The sequence below is a fragment of the Larimichthys crocea genome, chromosome III (assembly GCF_000972845.2).
Source record: "Larimichthys crocea isolate SSNF chromosome III, L_crocea_2.0, whole genome shotgun sequence".
Taxonomy (NCBI): domain Eukaryota; kingdom Metazoa; phylum Chordata; class Actinopteri; family Sciaenidae; genus Larimichthys; species Larimichthys crocea.
The window spans coordinates 12,751,482-12,773,034 of NC_040013.1; the positions used below are offsets into that span (position 1 = coordinate 12,751,482).

The window sequence follows — 21,553 nt, forward strand, 5'->3', positions numbered from 1 at the left end:
TCGCTGTAAAGTGAAGCCAACACTAAAGTGCCAAAAACGGCCACTTAAGGCTGGCTACAGAACTAGACTTCATAAGCCCTCATATTAAAACACCCACAGTAGAAATAAACATGTTTACATCCTGTTACGAAACACAGTTTTGGTCTCTATAGCTAATTAACTGAAGGTGAATTGCTATTTTCTATTTAAATCACCTGAAAGGCGACAGAGGCAGGACTGTCAAAATGGCCGCAGCCAGCACCATCACACTCAAGCTTCATCATGGCTGAAACTTCATCGTGGATACGATATCCATGTCTATGGTCACCATACTGTACCTGTGTGCAGACAGAAGGACACTAATCAGTGGATTTCTCAGTAAAATATTATTCCTCCAACATAAATATATATGAACAGCTGTAATGTAATATATAAACATATATAATGAATGATGTTTTAAACCGCTATGAATGATTAATACATGTGGATAAGCAAATAATAATAATAGAATTTTATTATAAGGTATGGCTAGCCTATTTACTGCTTTTAAAATGTGTTATCAAAAACTTCTGATTATGATATACTGATGTACAAAAATGCAGGACACAGCGTCTCAGTGGTTAATGCTGTTGCCTGAAAACAAGTGGATCTGTTTCTGCTTCAGCTGTTTCTGGTTTCCTCCCACAGTCAGGTGGACTGGAGACTGTAAATTGCCTGAAGGTATGGATGAGTGTCTGCACTGTACAGTATGTCTGAAAGCTTGTAATGACTTCCTTGCCTTGCACCGATGCATGCTGGGATAGTCTGCAGGTCCCCTTGACCCTGAGAAGAAATTGGTGGGTAGAGAATATAAACGAGAAAAAAGGGAACATATTGTATTTCATTTAATTTCCACTGATCAGTATTTTTGTCATGTTGCTCACCATCACCATCTAATGCCACGTCATTGATGCTTCTTCTTCGGTATTCTGCATGTCTTCCATGTTTTTCTGTAAGTCGTGAGCATTCAGGCACAGTGTACAAGCACATTTTCTTCCACAAGCTCTAGTTAAGTAAATGGATCGGCCTCCCGTCAGTGCCACAGACACAACTTTCCAATTGACGTCTTCTTCTATTAAATCTCCGTCCCCTGCTTTGGTACATTTTGTGGTAATGATTAGAATTGACAAGGACAGACAGTGTACAGCTGAGTGCAGTGCTTAGCCACCCCTTGTTCTGCATTTTGCCTTGAAATTTGGAAGCCAATTAGCTAGATGAGAAAGTACAATCAATACAGGTGCCTTATGCAACCTCACTACTGTCTTCCCATTAGAAAAAAAAACACTGCCTGTCACAAAAATGTAGATTTAAACATCACTATTGGCATTTGTATCCGATAAAATATCTTCTCTTCTATAGGCCCATCATTGCTTATGCATTTGTGGAGTAGTGTTAAGTGATTTTCATCAACTAAACATCACTTCAGACCTTTTCAGTAACCGTTTTATGTGTGGCAGAGAATCACTGCTTCCACTTCAGCTGAATAACTCCTTTTAAATCATCAGTCAATGTTTTCTCTGGTATTTTCATGGATCAGCAGCTCCAGGTCGTCATTGATTTTGTTGGAATTTCCACTGTGTGTTCATCAACCAAAAAGGATATTGCTCCCTTTTTTTTCTGAGCGGTAATTTGAACCTTAGTGTGCCTTGTAAGAATTCACTCAGCCGTGTCCTTTGTCCGGAAAACTGTCAATAGGAATACACCTGCTGTAAATGTGACCAGCCTCTTGTTCTGTTTTTATGTACTGTATATTGTGGCACAGGCACGCAACCTAACTGCTTTCCACAAAAATATCAGTGAATTGCAAAACTCTCCATTTGTCTAATAAGTCTTCTGTTGGGTCTTAAAAGCACGCAGAGTGGGTCGTTATTCATTTAAACCAAGAGAAACGATGACAGCGGGGTGAGATCATGTCTGTCTTCAACCATTTTTTTAATGTTGTTTGTCACACACATAGTGTGACAAGTTTAAGACTAATAATTATGTTATGTTCTGGTATATTGTGATTATTTCCACTGTTAGACAAGAACCATGTACCTTTAGTCAATGAACATTTGAGGTATTTTACTTTCCATTTTCTACTTTCTACTTCTTCTTCAGTATATCACAGAGAGACATGTAGTTTTGCTGTACTCCTACATCACTGTATGAAATCTCATTAGATTAGCTGAATCACAGACAAGATGGTTGAATGAAAAATAATAAACAAATAGTTTGAGACATTTCACAGATAAATATTTTTGGTTAGAGTTATAGTTTCCTTTATTTTATCACTGATAACTGAATATATTTTGCATTTTTAATTAATTATGTAATTAACCAATAAATAGATGAAACTTATTGATTGAGATTAAGTGAGAAAATAATTCTGAGATCAATAGAAATTAAAATAATTACAGCCCTAAATACTGGTACAACTTGATTTTGCTGCATAATGAGTAATTTTACCTTTAATACTTTAATTTTCTCATAATACTTTTGTACTTGATTCATGCAGGGTTTTTCATTGTAGTGTATTTTTATTCTGTTGTATGATTACCTTTACTTAAGTATATGATCTCAATACTAAATGTTTTTTATTGGATCGGTGTAGAAACTTTTGAAGTACCTCAGTTCAGGAGGGTACCTTTGTTTCTGCATGGAGTCCAGTTTCTAGTGAGTAGAGCATCCTCGGTGCGCATGGCACAACACGGCTGCAGACAAGTGGAAATGTGAACCCTCTGTTGTCTGAGGACTATCTCAACTCAGGACGCACGGGTATACTGCTTCTCCTCAGCCTGCTGCACAATCTTCATCTTATTCAATCTTTTGCTTATCCTATAGTGATGTTATACTGTAGTCTCCGGTTTACAGCGAGCAGTGATCTCACCGTATGCACTGATAAGACATACTGTGCCACTAACGTCCACATGAGAGCTGCAGATCTACACTTCTACAGACCAAGCAATCCTGGAGGATAGAAGACTTTATTTGGGAACGGGAGGGTTTCCCTGCGACACATAAATCTGTACTTTGCAGAATTTCGAGCGTCATCGTGGAAACATTTTGGTGCAGGGGACCCAGAGGATACTACTACCACTGCTTGCATTCGCACAAAGAAGCGCGTCCGCTTGGATTTGAGCCGCAGTCCACTTCACACCAACTGCATTGCCACACAGCTGTGAAAGAAAAATGTATCTATGATGAAACTGTGCGCCGGCAGCTTTTCTTATGAACTCTTCCGTGGATCTACACACTTACATCCACAAGTGGAGCGTTTTTTTTCTGCCACTCGGGTACAGATTATATCACTTCACAACTACCATGGGACAACGTGGAGAGCTTACTGGAGGAAATGTTGCCCGTAGAAGTGCAGTGAGAGAGCAGCCCAGTGACTTCCAGAGGGCACCTGCAGACGAGTGAATGCCGTCTCCGATGTGGAGCTTGTCGCTGTCCGACGCGCGAGTGGTGCTGAAATTTGGATGATGCCTGGCCAGCGACTGCAAGGCTGCCGCTCCCTGCACCTCAACGAGGACAACGGCCGCTTCGCGCTGCTCGCCGTCCTCATCATACTGTACCTGCTGTGCGGCGCTGCGGTCTTCTCGGCTATAGAGAGGCCCTCTGAGCTGCGGGCTCACGGCCGCTGGAACGGGACGCTCCTGAACTTCAGTGAGACCTTCAACATCAGCCTGCAGGACCTCAACTCCTTCCTGCGGGAGTACGAGGCTGCCATCGCCGCCGGGATCCGGGCTGACGCTCTGAGGCCACGATGGGATTTTACAGGGGCTTTTTATTTTGTTGGAACTGTGGTGTCGACTATAGGTGGGTGATCTATGCAGCATTCACTCATTCCCTTGACCTTTGCGTCCATTTGGTTGCAGACATGGTGTCCTCTAAATTTGTGAAAAACATGTATTAGTCCATGAAAACCAAAAGTAGTCAAGCCTTTATATAAACCCTTAGAAATAGAAAATAACTCCCAAGAATGCATATTAATCAGCTCACACCTTTAAGACAGTAATTGGATCTTTTTAGTGGGAGCTCATGCCCTGATAAAGCCACATTCAAGACTAATAAGTTGGAGAGTGGTTAATATTAATGTGGCTTCTATTTATTAAATAATTATATCATTCCTGACAGTCTGGCTGTCAAAAGGACTGGAGCTGCCGTCCCTGGCTGCCTTCTTTCCACTGGCTTACATACAGAATAACAGATTAAGATTTTTTGTTTTGTTTTTCCACTCATGTGTTACATTTTGGCTGTGAGGGACTTTGGCAAATGGGGGCGACATCTGACTCGCCTGCCAGGAGAGGCACACTCATCACTAGCTATAGGACAGCACCCATGGGTGCAGTCCCTTTTTTTTTTTTTTTTTGGCCACATTTCCATTCAAACTAACAGGAATGTCAATGAGAAGCCCCGTCTGCTCCCCCTCATTTAACATTTACTTGTGCGATAGGTCAGAAAAGAGCAAGTGTCCCTCACAGGGCACCCCGAGGGCCAACAGTGTGGTGAACTGCATGCCTGATGGTTCCAATACCCACTAAGCCCTATGTCCTTCCCTCGCTGACAGCTTTAGAGGAACCACAGCATATAGTGAGTGAGTGAGTGTGAATGGGTGAACGTGCAGATGAACTCTGGGTAATCATTTGAGCTGACAGCAGCTGTCTATCTCTGACCTTGCCCTCAAGACACAAACATATATACAGTGTAACACCCCTGGTACCTCCTATTAATTGAAAACGGTGGCAAGAGGAGTGATAAGGAAAACTGATGGCTGGATATGGGTGCATTGGAGGAATTGGATCCATATGAGAAACCTGTCAGAACTTTATTTACTGTACACCTGTCATGAGCTTTACTGGCTCTCCCACCTCCTGCTCTCAGATCAACAAATGCAGAAGCTCTCAGGGAGCCGCATGCACTCAGCTCGCCCAGTCGCAGGAGGGGAACCACAGCAGCTGTGTTTGTGCACAGCTGTGGCAGGTTGAGCTCTTTTGTGCTCCAGTTGTCATGCAGCAGTGCAGTCTTACCCCGAAAAGCAGATCATATAAACTGACTCAACCGTTCAGGCTAAAGAAATAGAAAAAAAGGGTGATGTCTGTCTACAGTATTTGTCTTTTTCTTACGCTTGCATGGATTTCTGTTTTGATCTCCACCTCGCTTTGATCTCTCCTCCAACCACCCCAACCCTCCGGCTTGTGTGCTACTTTTTCTGTATGCCCGTGAGCCAGCGATATAAAAGGGATTTGGGGGGCTCCCCACACAACTCTTTATCAGACTGGCATCCCTCTGTGCTCTCTAGACACTCCTCCAGAACACTTTCTGCTTCTGACTCCGCTGTGGCATGGGGCTTCAAATCGGCAGTGACACTTTGCTCCCCTTGATGTGCCTCCACAATATCACTTTGAAGAATGAAAGTGAAGCTGTGGCCACTGTTTACCCAGGGGATTGGCGAGATACACTGGTCATTTGTACTGCATCCAGTGTGTTTCCATATTTCAGGAAATACTGCAGTATACAAAAAATACCTAAAGCATGATCCAACAAAATCAGCTGTTTGATCTTTTTCTTAAAATCTTTACACCTTAATATATTAATGATCTCATCACAGTGGTCAGCACAGTGGCTGCTCTGAAGCTTTTAATCAAGGACTTCTTGTCCTTGTTACCTTAAAGGTTGACACAGAACGTTCATTCTGGCCTTTGTAACACAACTGGACAAAAACACACTTACCACTCTGTTCTGGACTTTTCAATCATAACTCACAATCTTCCTCTGCAGTTGCTCAGTTGTCATGGAAATTTCTCAGCTGCAACAAAACAACTTTTTTCCAAGGTCAAAAGTTAGCTTTCAGTCATACTTTTTTAGCAGTGCCGTGGCTCTCGGGAGTGTCAATCTGTCGGTTGGTTGATCAGTTTAGTCCAGACTGAAATATCTCAACAGCAATTGGATGTGTTGTATTGAATGTGCAATACTTTGATTCATGACCAAATACGTGTACAACTAATGACATTCCCATCACATGCTTACATGCTAATTAAGATAGGGATCAAGCTAAACATTTTCTGTTAAACATATGGACGTATAAGCAGAGCTAAAATGATGCCACCACTCTGCTCTGCTGCCAATTTGTCCCAGTGGCCACTCTTGGTACTGCAAAAAAAAAACATTGCAGTAGCTATTATAAGATAAGAGACGTCTGTAAAACTGGTGACACCTCAAACTGAAAACAAGGTCAATCAATGCTCTTTGTATCACTATATTAAATGCTGAGAAAAATAGTGTGAACGCGGTACACATACAGTCATCTGCAGCGATCAAACACAGACACTATTAAACTTTTTGGGCTTTTGTGCTTGGCGACAAATATTTATAGTGCACTGAGTCTAACAGCATCAGTAATATGATAATCAGAATATTCCTGTTTGAAGAGTTTGTTTTTGTCAGCATCCAACCCTTGGTTGTGTTGTCCTGCCCTACATTTTCAGACAAGGTTTTAGCGTCTGAATGCTCATTAAAGAGGGCACAAGAGTCTGCTCAGTAAACAGAATTTCTATTAATACCAAATCTATTTATAACCATCAAAGCTGATTGATACTTGACAATTTCCATTTAGGACAGATCTATGTAGCTGCTGTGGGCCTAGAGGTCTCAATGTAAGTTATACTGACATATTGGAGAAATACTTTGTCAGTTTTGAAGTGCTGCAAGGGGGAATACTTGTTTGAGAATGAGTCGTATCTGATGGCTGTCTGATCTGAGACTTTTAACTTTGTGGAGATTGAGTGGGTGGAATAAGCCACTTAGGGCAGTTAGTTTTTGCGGATTTCCACGTAATTTTCCGATGCAGGTTTGGATTGTATTCTGGGCTTTTTATCTCTGGGGATGGACTCTGTGTCCTGCCTCTTCTTGCCCCTGGCAGCAATTGCAGATTCTTGCTTCATCACACCCACTCAGAGAAGTCACAAAGGCAGACAAAGCAAATAGGTAGTTTAACAAACAGTACAAAACAAACCTTCATGCAGTTTGTCCTTTAAATGAGACCTGATTTAAACTCAATGCAGCCCACAAGTTGTAAAATGAGGAGAAATGTCAGCGGTAGGCACAGTTAAGAGAAGATGAAATCCTGCTTAAACCCTGGCTGTACAGTGCTGTGCTGCAACAAGATGACAGGATGCTTTTCCCTCAGGATATGCTGGAATAAATATTGTTGCTATTCCAGGTTGATCTGATATTTTAATCAAAGATGCCTCACTCTTTATTTTCTCACTCTCAGTTCATACTTGAATACATTGAAAACACATCAAATTAAATAATCAATATTTCTAAATTAACAATGGATCAAATGATGTGTAATGTGATTATGCCCTAAGGCTGCATACTACAGACCGCTGTGGCCTCTTTCAGCTCATTGTTTTGGTCTTAAAGCCCACAACGTCACCACTTACATATATGTTTTTTCCTTACATGACAAGCAGCTATTTTCAGTAAAAAAATACTTTAAAAGACTCTGTACACTACATGCCAAACACCAAACAGCAGACACACAAAGAAACGAGTTTGTGAATGCAGCAGAGCATTTAACAGCTGAAGCATATTGAGGGAATATTGATCTTAAATGTGTCAGGTCAGCCAAAAACATAATTATGAATAAAAGTTACTCTGTGCTAGATTTCTAAATCAGCATCTGTTGGCTAACATGTTAGCCAGTTCAACTGATAATAATAATGTAAAAAGCTGTGTTTACACATTATTCTGCTGTCCAAAAGTGGACTGTGTACAAGGGTTGTCCTATACACTGTCCTGTAGCTGGATTAGATGGATGTTCAGTCTGTTCTGTATTAAATAGACTCAGCTAGTAGGAGTGTAGTTTTACATTTGATCTTAGCAACCACATCAAGTTAATATATGAACTTTCTCTGACCTCAGAACACAGTCTAAAAATTAAGTTTCTGTCATAACACTATAGTGCTTCTGTCAGGACAGTCAGTGCTGCTGTAAAAGCCAAGACGTGGTGCCAACATGCATAATTGCTTCAACTTTGCAGAATTTCTCCAGCTGTCTTTGGGATATCCAGCTTATGTGCAAAATCTGATTCAATTTTATAGCCCTCACATGAGAGTTACCCCACTGTAAGTGAAGATGGATCAGCCTGCCAAATTTAGTGAAAGTTGACACCGTGTAGTGTCTGAGAAATCACTAGATGTTACACGTTCCCCAGAGTGACTACAGAGTCTGTAATTAGCGATTAAAGCTGACCCAATTTGATACAGAAGGCCAGAGAGGAAATGCTCGTAATTGTTTGTCAGGTATTCTCGTTATTACAAACTAATTATCTCAACGCAAGACGAATTGATTCGCTGAGACTGAACAGTAATTATTATAGACCACACTGACATTATATTCAGCTCCCAACAGGAATGTTGTGGTAAAGAAATTATAATTTTGTTAACTACAAGATTGTTATGTCATGATCACAAGGCAAAATTTAGAAATACCCATGTCTTCTCCCTCACTGTCGATCAATGCTGAGGGTGTTATCTCCGTCGTCTTCTTGTGCCCATTTAAAAAGTGCTGACTGTGCAGCACTCTTGATCAGAGAAGCACACTTGTAAGGCCTTTGCGACTATTACACGCCTGTCTGACCAGAGCCCGTATATCTGAGATGACGAAGCAAACCAAATTTGTTCTCTGTTCTGTATTGCGCCTTGTAATCCGTGTGTCTCTGAGGTTACAAGACAACGTCACCTCAGACTGGCAGACCGTGCATTTGGCATTTAAACAGTTTGAAATGTCACATGATAGCGTGGATCCCAGAAACCAGGCTGTGTTTTCGCTTTGATGTTGTGTTCTTATTTAGATTAACCGTTCGGTGCTGCCTCGCTGGGACAAAACCATCTGTGTTGTTGTTGCTGTTGGTGTATGTTATAAATTTGCTTTCAGGAGGTGGGCGGGAAAGGTTTGCAATCTGTGAAAGCAGATTCAGCGGTGCACGACAATGTTTCAGACTAGTTCTTGCCTTCTGTCTCTCACTTCAGCACTGTTGCGAGACTCACCCAGACAGTGCTAACTGCTGTCTAACATCTATCCTAAATTTACGTACTTTGCCCCTTTGTTTATTGTGTTTCTGTGGGACAGTTGTGTTAGAAAATAGAGTCTGGTCACATTGCAGAAGCAGCACATTATATAAGGAGATATAGATAACTTCAGAACTATTTGAAGCTGGTCAGTAAAGCTCTGTATTCTTTACTTTGCCTCTACTGCCGTCTTTTTCCCTCTCTTCTCTTCAGATCTCCTGGGAAGCTCTGTGAAATCACAGACTCAGAGGAAATGTCACTGTTAGAAATGGAAAACAGAGTCAGGCCTCAGTCACATGAAAGGCACTGGGGGTCTCTTTAGATTGTGCGCAGTCCAAACACTCAGCACAAAAACTGTGTCCCCAATGAGTGGAGTGGAAAGTGGAGCCAAATTGGACCACTGCTGCATATAAGATCCATAAGACTGTGTCTGAATTAATTCAGTTGCTGTGTAAAAGATCTCAAGTATACCTTAAAGCTGCACTCACATGTACAGTATATGTATTTTAATATCAACACAGGAAAAATTGGACTATGTGTTTGTGCTTTAGATTTATGACCCACAACTTAACTATTTTGCTTCACTCTCACCGCTCACACTAACCCTGCTTCTAGCTGCGGCAGGAGACTATTTCCACCAAATTCAACAGGAGACATCATCCTGGAACCATGAACGTCTGTACAAAATTTCATGGCAATGCTTCCAATAGTTGTTGAGATATGAGCCAATAATTGATTAATTCAGTGATTAATAAATACAAAAAATTTAATAATTACTGTTAGATTGAAAATCATTCAACTCAGCGTTTGCTCCCAGGTCCTCTCCTGGGTACTGGGTGCTTCCAAGTGTGAAGTGGAAATGTGTGTGTGTGTGTGTGTGTGTGTAGGGCAGACCTGCTGAGAACCACAGGCTTCAATAAATCCCCATCTTAGTTAACTGCTGCTGTACAGGATAGCTGTACACACCTCTGCACTCTGTCACAGCAGGTCATAAATCCACCCTGGCTTCCTAAGTCGTGTACTCGCCTGCGTACAGTAACTCACAGGCTCAGTGATACCAAGATCATTTTAGAGGACACAGCAGATTTGCTGGGCTTCCTCCTCCTCAAACTGATTAGCATTTCACTGATTCTGCTCTTTGAACTGTTAAGGTAAAGAGAAGATAAACTCTGCATGCTCTTTGCACTCTGAGGTCCTCTGACTGGTTTTCCTTACAGGGTAAATTTAGACAGCCATTTTAGATTTTATTCTGGGATTAATATTTTGATCATCATCACTTTTCCTGACAACCTTATTTGCACCGGTGCTGATGTCAATGCTGACTTGCAACTACAAGAGTTTAAACTTTCCCCATAAGCAGAAAAGTCCCCTTCCTGGAACTTTTGGATTGTTGGCAACCTTTGAGGTAGTTGAATCATCCGTCTGCAGAGGCAACGTGTCCCCTGCATAGCAATTCCACTCCTGTACCAGCTGAACATTTATCTCTACCTCTGGGTCATGTATAGTGTTAATAAGCTAATAGCAATTTGGCGAACAGCTGTTGGCAGCTGTCTATCTGTGAAGGAGGGCCTAACAGGAGGATGTGCTGCACTACACTGTAATGAAATATCGCATTTCAAATGAATGTTGAGAACTATAAATTTGCTGAATTTTTATGTTTTACAGAGAAATACTGTTATTTTTTATATATATTTCAGTATGTTGTTGGCATATATATATATATTCTATTATCTATATATATATATATATCTATATATATATATATATATATGCCAAAACATATTACTAGTATTTCTTGTAAAATAGTTCAGTTCAAATAGCTTATTAAATTAAGATGTGAGATAAATCGGCATCCTCGCACACTCACGTACAGTCATACAGTCACGTTCCTTTGAGCCTCAGTCAAAACTTTTTGAACAGAGCAAACACAATTAACACATGAGAGACTTTGCACAGAGCAGGCTCACATGACTTTTGAGCATGACCGTGAATCAGTAAGATGGTTGGTCATCATAATTAGATTACAGGCCGAAAGAATTGACAGCGCACTATGTCATCCCTGGTGCTTGGGATCGTGTGTTGCATACTAGTATGAATCATTCCCAGTACATATTACACATCTGCTTTAAAGGCAAATGACCAAAAAGAAGCGCTTGTCGAAAATTGGAAAAGAGATGCAGTACTTGGCTTCTCATGCTGAAGTTTCAACATAACTATCTGTCAGGATTACAGAAGGAGCAGACATGATCCTCGTTCTGTCTACAGAATAATGAGCTTACATGCACTACATGAGAGCTTCTGAGTGAATCCGCTCTGGTTTGACTGAAGTTTTTGCCCAAAAAGTTAGCAAGTGTGCATTTTTCTTTCACCAGCAAGACTTTAAATCATTCAAGTGACAAACTTAATTAGTTTGGCATACATTTGGATTTTCATACTGAAAGATTGATTATCTCTGGAAAACACCGGGATCACACCTAGCTGAATGTGCTGAAATGCATTTTGTCAACGTTCACAAATTACTCGGCTACCTCCAGGCAGGCAGCCTCTGGCGGTGTCACACAGTCTCAGACTCAGAGTGGGCACATGTGGTTAACAGAAAGTAAAACATCATTTAATTGTGTGCAACAGAGCATCGCCTCGTCATTTCTCTGAGGCGGTATGCTGCATGTATAATACATGCAACATCATTTTCGAAGCTGTAACTCCCTGACAGTGTGTCCTTGACATTGTCCTGCTGACTTGTGATTTCACTGTTTTAAATGGCTGGAAATGTGAAACACAAAAGACATACAGTCCATTTAATGTAACCTCATGTGAGCACCAAGTCTGTATTTGTCTATAATGGTGAATATAGAGGCTTATCACATTGATCTGTGGGTGATAGTGTTTCATAAGCTCCACCTGGACAGGTGTGTTTACTTTAGGTAATAATACAAGAGGGCTTTATGTAGCTGAGCTTTTATTCAAACACACTGACTGTGCATACATTCATTTCCATGGGAAACACAAGGACATAGCCTTTAGATCATTCAGGGAGAAGCTATTAATCTGATGAGAGAATGACTCCTCAGCCTCGTGAAAAAAACAAATCTGTGTTACCATTTGCAGATGAGGCTACATGAATCTTAATTTTGTTTTTAAAGCCCTGACCCCATGCATACTGGTGTCATTTCAGTTTTTTTTTTATTTGGCAAAGATGAAAAACAGAACAACGGAGAGAAAAAATAAATAAATAAATGTTGGCGCAGACCCAAAGACAATGCAGCATTTTTCACAATAGATCAATACAGACAGCGGTGGAGTCATCACTCCTCCTGGCTCTCTTTGCCAGTGAATTATGTCCTGAGATACAATTTAAAACACCAGATTCGATTCACTTATGGAGGGCTGAGTGAATCACAAAATAAGAAAAATAAGGTATTCCAGCTTGCGTTTCATTGAGCAGCTTTGTGTTGCTCTGTAGATATCACCTTATTACTTCTAACAGTGTGTACATGTCTGAGCTGTTACTCTTGTAATTTATATCTGTGTGAACAAGCGTTAATCATGATCACCTCAATCCATTATTTCTAATTATTGCACAGCCATGGGTGGCAAAAAACACTCTTACTCAATGTGTTGACATGCAGAACAGATACTATTAATGTATCACCTATATTGTGTGTGGGTGAGCTAGGTGTGTAATTCAAAGTCACATTGTTTTACTTCAGGGCCCAATAGAAATATTGTTGAATGTAGTGCTTTGGGTGATTCATTGTTGGCTTCCATTTCACTTGTGCATGCAGCGCACACATACAGCTATAAAGCTGCATCTCAAATTAAATTTGTCATGTATGTGACCCGTTCCATCATCTGTTTTTTTTTTGTAAAACTGGCAGCAAAGTGTGAATGTTCCTATTATTATCTAGTCTGCCAGTAATCCTGGCAGCTCCTCAGCAGATGGTGTGGTGATGATGTCTCAGGTCTGGCCATGTTGCTGCTTCCTCAGCCCTCTGTCCTCTCTGCAGACCCCTGCCACGCCACCCCATGACTAATTATTTCCCGTTCGTCACAGAAACACAGTCATCAGAGGGACGTGGCGTTTTCTGCCGCCGCTCCTATCAGGCCAATTTAAGATTATTCCCACTAGTGGGACACAGTTGGTTTGACTGGGGGCTTGTTTTTAAAGCTCTTTAATTGGGGACATTGGGAGGCAATAGGAGGGAGAGATTTGATTTTTGGTTTGCAAAGCAGTCACACAATGAATCTTTCAATCCCTTTCCAGGACTTCTGGGAATCATGTTGGGGGATGTTGTCCTTGATGACACCCAGTGACCTTCAGGTTCAGATAGAAAGACAACGAATGTATAGCACATGTCCTTCATTCAAACATAGACACACTTTGAGTGTCTCTTGTTAGTCTTCATTCTCATCTGGGTATCCATTAAGAGCTTTGGCCTCTATTTTATGTTGTTCATTAATTCTGACTGGCCTTTTATCCCTTCAATTATAAATCCTGCTTGGCTTTGTGACTGTTGGCCTTGTGATGATATTTTTCAGTCAAAAGAATCAGTACATCTTTTTCAGGAGACTCTCAGAAATCTGCCACCATCTTTAAGGTGAGCTTCTTGAAAACTGCAGACAATATAGCACTCTGCGTCAAGTATTAAAAACGCTATTTTTTAATTTGCTATTACATTACAGAATAAGTCAGGTGATATTCTCTTGTTTTCTTACTATCAAAAAATCCCAGGTTAAGATGTAAAAGACAAAAACAGATTAAACCTCCTTATTCCTCTGTGCTATAAAGCTCACTTGCTGTACAAAAAAATATTAAAAACACATCAATCAGCCACACTGTTGACCTGGGTGACATATTCCATCATTAAGATGAATATGGGTATGAACATGAGTTTATTTTCAGTCAATCCCATATACACTGTCCTGCTGCCCTAAATACGCACAACAGCACCACATCTGAGGCTGAAGATCCTAAACAATTTTTTTAAACTTCTCTTTAAATAAAAAAAAACTACAGTGTTATTGTTGTTTATGAACCTACAAGGACTTAGGCTGAGGCTAGACTGAGGCTACTTAGCAAACTATGAACACAATGAAGACATATTCTTAATTCAGGTTGAGTCGAGTCAAGTCCAATAGTCACTCCTTTTCAGCTCTGTTTTTGGTCTCCACCACACTTCATCCTAAGAAAATATTTCCTTAGCTGCTGATGAATGAAGGGTGTTTTATTGAGCGATAAATCTCTGTGGGTTCATCAAGCAAGTCCCTTTCTATTACACATAGTTATATCATTAATTGTTAGTGTCATAATTTTGATTATATGAGCTTTAAAGCTTTAAAGTCTTCGGTAAGTGAGTGCCAACACATTGTTTGTTTTGGTCTTTTTATGGGATATGATGACAAAAACAAAAACGTATAATATCACCAGGCTTGCAGAGCTTTTCCACTTACGCAAATTGATTCTGAATCTGTCATTATAACTGTGATGATCACATGTTTATATGCTTATTGGGAAATCAATTCTACCGCCTCGTTTTTACTCATACAGTAATGCTGCAGTAGAATAGCACTATTCAGCATATCTTAACAGAAGACATTTCACTCCAGCTAAGGAGGGAGCACTTTATAGATTTGGATTTCACACACGCAGACTGTTCAGATTATGAAATACCTGTTGAAGGTGGTAGATGTTATACAGTTCTCTTTCACTAAGAGTGGCTCTTTGGTGTGCAATTTGAGGATTGATTAGTATTTAGAGGTGAGTGGTCTCTTTCTAAATGTACCAAATTAAATGCAGAGCACTCATGAAATCTATCAATACTTCTATTAGCAACACTCTCAGTAATCTGCACTATTTGTTCAGATGTTGACTTTATTACACAATTTAATGAGCCATTGTAATGTGCCATCGGAATTGAATGAAAGCCACTCGGCCTGAAGTGTGTCAACTCACTAATTGCTGCTGAGTACATCGGATTCAGACCTGACCACTGAACACCGAAATCACTACGGCCCAATAACGACCTTTTCTTTCATTTCCCTGCAGTCTGATAACCATCTAGTTTCTTAAAACTGTCAATTGGTAATTAATGGATACTAATGGCACCATTTCCATCATGTTCCTTCTGGTTGAATCTCAAGTGTGTAATTATGTGTGCAAGCGCCGTTAGCCATTAGAGCATAACATCATTTTCTATGTTGGTTTGAGCATACTTTATTTAATGTTAATGAATAAATATTCTCCCAGGGCTCAGATTTAAGTGGATTAGCACACATATGATTTCCTGCCTTATCAAGTTCTGCTGATTTAAATGGCTCATCCTGGCTCGGACTGAGTGGAAAGGCTAGAGAACGTTCACCGGGTTCAGCTGCAGCATCTTTGGCCTGGACTGGTGATGTCAGTCTTTAACAGTTTTAAAGTCGGAATGACAAGGTCTTTGCGAGTAAAGTCACACTGTGTTTGCAGCTTGGGTTTCAGCTTGCCTGTCCTTTGCCTTCTATTATTGTTCTGTTTTCCCTAATGCATTGTGACACAGTAGTCTGGAGTAATGGCTCTGAAATGCTACACTGAATCGATGCCTGGTGCCTTTTCCTCTCTTAGGTAATTTACTTGGTAATGAGAGACAGTGCGGAAGACTGTCTCTGCACACGCTGAGAAGATGTAATCTTCTTTCCCTCTTATACAGTCTGGTTAAAAAGAATTGGGCTGTTAATTAATTAACATAGGATTCAGCTGAAGGGCTTAATTTGGGCAATCATTGTCCTCCACCTTTCTGTCAACCAAGTGTGCTTCATCGTCCGTCACTGAACTTTGTCACTATCTTTGACAAAAGCAGATAACTCACTGTCTAATTTAACGTATAACACCTACACAACTCTATCTCTGTGTGTTCAAGGTTGTAAGATGTGTGTACATGTGTGGACACGTGGGGGTTATATTCTCTCTTGTCTCTATAAAACAATCTATCAATCAGTGTTGATCTAAATGACCCGACATGTCAACAGCAAACCCACAGGAGAGTGGTTTTCAGTGCGAGAGATAAGGTCAAAAAAGCCATTTTGGATATCATAAAGGAAGTATTGTCTAGATATTGATGTCATTTATTACCTGACAAGGATGGTTATAGAGGAGTTGGTGAAAAAGGGGAGGAAAACACTGCCCTAATGCTCTGAGAAGACTGAAATGGAGGATGGCCATGATGGAAAAATCAATTAACCTTGGCCTGAAAGTGAACTGGTTGATCTTTCAGCACAATTTTATTTGTTGACAAATATACCATCTGCTGCTCTGTGGATAAGGGGCATGACATTGTGTGTGTGTGTGTGTGTGTGTGTGTGTGTCTGTGTGTGTTTAAGAGTGTTTGCATGAGTGTACTCGCCTTGGCCGTACAAGTGCTTGTATGTTTGCATACAAATAACCATAAAATGCAGGCTATTGATATTGATAAGAGCAGAAAATGTGCACATGACAAGTCAAACATCACTATTTACAAGAGAGGTACATGTGTAGAAGGTCTCCTGCAGATGTATATGTGTCATATACTGTATGTGTGTGTATGCAGACGCTTCCATAATACATAAAACAGTGTTTTCTACACATGCTTGATGGTTTACAATATAATTGATTAAACGGAATAGATACTTTATTGATCCCTTTATTAAGTGATTATTCTTTCATTCAAGTGTTTACATGCACAAACATAAACACACACATTCAAATGTGGAGAGATGGTGGAGTGACGGGTAGCCATACATAGCAGCGCCCTGGGAGCAGTTAGGGGTTCGGTACCTTGCTCAAGGGTGCCTCGGCAGTGCCCAGGAGGTGAACTGGCACCTCTCCAGCTACCAGTCCACATTCCATAATTTGGTCCATGCTGGACCAAGCCAAATCTCTACAGACTGAGCTGCTGCATAATGTTGTTACAACATTATGTACAGGATAACAATATTTCTGCTACACAAAATGATGTTTATTTTTTATGACTTTTGACTTTATGCTTTACTTTGTGCTAGCGTGGCTGTAGTGATGGCAGTTTTGGATTATTAGATTAGATTACTGTGACTTTTTTTTCATTTTTTACAGACATTAATGAATCCACAGGAGAAGAATCCTGCTGACACTTCCTCTAGTGCCACTAGGAGGTTTATATTATTATTGGATGGACTGTCATGACGTTCATGTCCCACTCAGGATGAATAAAACTAAGTTTTCTGATCCTCTGCCTTTACATCTAGGGCATCATCAAGTTTCAGTTTGTCCAGTACTTTGGTTTATGACCAATCATCCTCAGCGGTGCTCTGTGTTTAGAGCTAGATATCAAACATAATAAACTAACATGGTGAATATGGCAAACATGACATCATCAGCATGTGTGGACTGTCATTGTTAATGCATCAAGAATAGCCTCAGCACAGCCACATAGTATCTTTATTCTCAATTCTTTTGAAATACTGGATAATTTCACTTACTGAATTTCTCCCTTGATGAATAATAAAGTATATAATATAAATATTATAACATTTATTTGGAAAAGAGTTTAAATTAGAAAGGTCCATCTTTGGTTGAACTGCCCACAGCAAATGTCCACTCTATGACCATAACCAATAATGAGGAGTTCAAAATGGACATTTCTTCATTTTAAGGTGTCACAAGTCTTGAAGGTTGGGCACCACCGCCATAAATTACACATATTCATTTTCTTTCCCTCAAATATTGTGCTAAAAGAGCTTTTCCTAATTATTCCACCTCCTCTTGAATGGAAGTGTCAGTCTTCTTGCAGTTATGCTGCCGACGGCATTTATAAAATGGTTTTAATCTCATAGAGGAAACAATACTAGTGCTCAAATACCAAGACACTCATCAGCTAATGTTAACACCGAAGCTGCAAAGCCAGAGCTGCACCTGTGACACTCCTCGAGATTGAGAAGTGCTCCTTCAACATGCAGCAGAATCCATAAACATCCTCTCCTCTGCAAACCTTTCCCCTCATAACCTCTGCCTCAGCTTGAACACTCAGTCTAATTGACTAAGAAATCAGAAGATAGCAGGAAGCCAAACCGCACAGCCAAGATAGAAAAATATTCAGAGGGCTTACCTAAGCTTATTCCTGGCATCCCTCTCCCCTCAATATAACACCTATGCCCTTGTAGTCACACAAACAAAAACCAGCATAGTAAATACTGTACTTCATGTAAAATCACCCTGTAGAAACAGTATGAGGTGCAAAATGCACAAATATACAGGTACATTATGAATATATATAGATGATATGTTTAGACATTCACATAAAGGTCCCTTTAAAGATGGCAAACTTCTATTTATTTTGGTTTAAAGCTAATATATCTAATGCTGCTTTTACATTTGTGCCTAGTTATTTTTCCTCATTCTGTCTTAACATGAAACTTCATTTGCAAGTCAAAACATTGTTTTTTAATTATACCAGAGCCACTTTTTTTTATCATCCTTTCTGTCAATTACTATGATTTTTTTGTACACTCATCTTGCAGGGAAAGCTTACAGTCTCCTATCAGCATCAACACAAATTATTATCCAGTATTTTCTATTTTTTGTGTGTATACTACTCTATGCCCTCTTTTGTTGCATTTGTATTAATGGCACAAAGGTTTAGAATTAAAATTTAAGCCTCATTTAAAAACTTCATTTAGGTTTGAGTTTGGATTCACGCATTGCTTCCATTGTCTTTAGATATAACTTCTTCTGTTGAAACATTTTGTGGATGAATAAATCTGTTTTTGGCCTCAGTTTAGTGTCTGAGATCTCTCTTCTGTGTCTGCAGGTTTTGGGATGACGACACCTGTGACAGTTGCAGGGAAAGTGTTCCTGATCTTTTATGGACTTCTTGGATGTGCTGCCACCATCTTGTTCTTTAACCTCTTCCTGGAGCGCATCATCACACTGCTTGCTGTGGTTATGAAGGCTGTGAGGGAGCGGCGAATTAGGAACAGCGGTATACTCCCGCCAGGCATCCGCCATGACTTCTCAGCCTACTCCCTCCCAGGCTGGAAGCCCTCTGTGTACCATGTGATGCTGATCCTTGGCTTGTCCGCCATCACTATCTCCTGTTGCGCATCAGCCATGTACACCCCAGTGGAGGGTTGGGCTTACTTAGACTCACTCTACTTTTGCTTTGTCACCTTCAGCACCATTGGCTTTGGGGACTTTGTCAGCAGCCAAAGTGCGGCTTACGAATACCAAAGCCTCTACAGGGTGGCCAACTTCCTCTTCATGTTAATGGGTGTGTGCTGCATCTACTCCCTCTTTAATGTCATCTCTATTGTCATCAAGCAGGTGCTAAACTGGATGCTGGAGAAAATGAGCTGCATGTTTTGCCAGCGCTGCAATAAAGCTAGCGCCCTCCTGGGCAGGCGCAATGCCATCCGCCCAGGCTCTAAGAGTCGCCAGGGTCGTTTTGTCCAGCAGCCCGACTCAGATGGACCTTGTGATAGTGACACTGAGGGACGCAGACTATCAGGGGAGATGATCTCTATGAAAGACTTGGCAGCCTCGAACAAGGTGTCACTGGCCATCATGCAGAAGCAGCTGTCTGAGTCAGCCAATGGATATCCCAGGACAGTCTGTGGAAGCTCACGCCATAATGGATTCTCTGGGGGGGTTGGCGCCCTTGGTATTATGAACAACAGGCTGGCAGAGACGAGTAACTCCAGATAGACACAGTGAGACGGGAAACAAAGTATGGGAGCTCTTTATCTGCATACTGCGTAACAAACTCTGAGGTTGGACGCCATACAAAAAAATACACAACTTTTGGATTGCCAATGTAACTTGTTATGCATGATACATATGATTTTTTTGGATACTTTTGGTTGGAATTACAAGCCTGTGGTGATAATACAGGTAACGACGGTGATGTTTTTAGCGATGATTCGATGACGATGGCATGAAGAGAGAACAAAAAAGCGCAAGTTGGTCTGGAAGCGTGGGGACCACCAGTCACCAATTTCATTAACTTCAAACCCAACCCAGAACAAATCACTGAAAGTCTCTTAAATATCAGTGTTAGTCTGCAGAGGAATTATTCTGTCATTCACGCTCAATATATCAGACTTATACGACTGAAATGACTGATTGTTGTGCTAAAAAGAGCCGAGGGAAGCATACAATGTATTGTTTTGGGGCTTCGCCAGTTTATTTGAGTGTAAATATTGAATGCTGAAATGTAATCACTAAATGATATAGCACATACTGATCTATGCATTATACTTCTCATGCATTTTTGCACCATTTCTAGGCCTTCCATTGATTGTGCAAACCCCTTTTTTTTTATTGGCATGGGTCAAGTTTTACCCTCAGGTGACTGATTTCATTTCCAGGGGGCAAGTGTAGGAAGTAGAGTTTAGCTACGCTTGGCTGTGATGTAGCTGATTTTGACTGCCATACTAACAGGCTACAAAGAGTAATTTCCCATAGCTTAAGATTTAAAAAAAGAGCAGCGTTGAAGAATGAAAATCCATTTCTCGGGAGAGAGGAACTGGCCTTCTTATCAGCTCAGAAAATGCTTCAGTGGCCAAAGACTTTGACTTAAAGGGTAAAAGAAGGCACCTTCCAACTCTCTTCTCTCTCAAGCTTACAGCTGTCTGCAAAGAAAACAAATGATTTGTGTACTGGTAGAACACTTGTGTACTGGTAGAACAGAACAAATGAGAAGTAAATTTATGTTTGTTTGAAGTGAAATATAACTGAAAGGAAGGAGGTTGAGAAAAAAGCAAAATATGGATGGTTTTATCCCCGAGGCGCATTATGTTAAATGATGCAGATTGAAAGTAGTTGGGTCAATCTCAGATGCTGTAGTGGAAAACAAAGCCCTAAAGGAATCTCTCACTTGCATTGATTTATCTTTTGTGGGGAATCATGGCTCTCTCTGTAAAACAAAGCATGGTTCAGAAGCCTGCAGAGGTTGATTTTCCTCTTCATATCAGTGTAAATGTATAGCCAAGGTTTAATGGATGGAGGGTGTTTTCAGAGGATATGGTCCTACCCTGTTAGGCTGCATGATCAATGCCAACTTTGCCGGAAACTATCTCCTCTAAGGCGTGATTTTAATGTTTTCGCAAACGGCAAGACAAAGGAGGAGATGTTGTAAACTGTCCAGGAGAGAGTACTAGAAAGAGGAGCTGGTGACAACTGTAGAGATAGAGGAGGTGGTTTTAATCGACTCCCTTCATATCCAAATCATACCCAATCCAAATCGATGGCCTCTCTCAGCCAAGGGCTCAACTTTTCCTGGCATACATCTTAAACATATAATATCCTCCCAGGTTGCTTCCCTTGTTTTCTTGCTGTCATCACTGCATTCACTTCACACACACTGCACCAAAATCCTCCTGCTTTGTTTTTCTTGCAGATCTCAGCTCTCTTCTCATGCTCATAACCCTTACACTGTGAATATCTTAAGACATGCCAATATATATATATATCACTGAATGTAATGTCTTAA

The 21,553-nt window shown here is 40.6% G+C and overlaps 1 protein-coding gene across 1 annotated transcript; it reads left to right on the forward strand.

Moving 5' to 3' along the window:
• The first annotated feature begins 2,771 nt into the window (after nucleotides 1-2,771).
• Nucleotides 2,772-20,743, forward strand: kcnk12 (potassium channel, subfamily K, member 12). The gene is made up of 2 exons (XM_027275974.1): nucleotides 2,772-3,819; nucleotides 18,875-20,743. The coding sequence occupies exons 1-2, from the start codon at nucleotides 3,480-3,482 to the stop codon at nucleotides 19,765-19,767; spliced, it is 1,233 nt and encodes a 410-aa protein (XP_027131775.1). The 5' UTR covers nucleotides 2,772-3,479; the 3' UTR covers nucleotides 19,768-20,743.
• The last annotated feature ends 810 nt before the right edge of the window (nucleotides 20,744-21,553 follow it).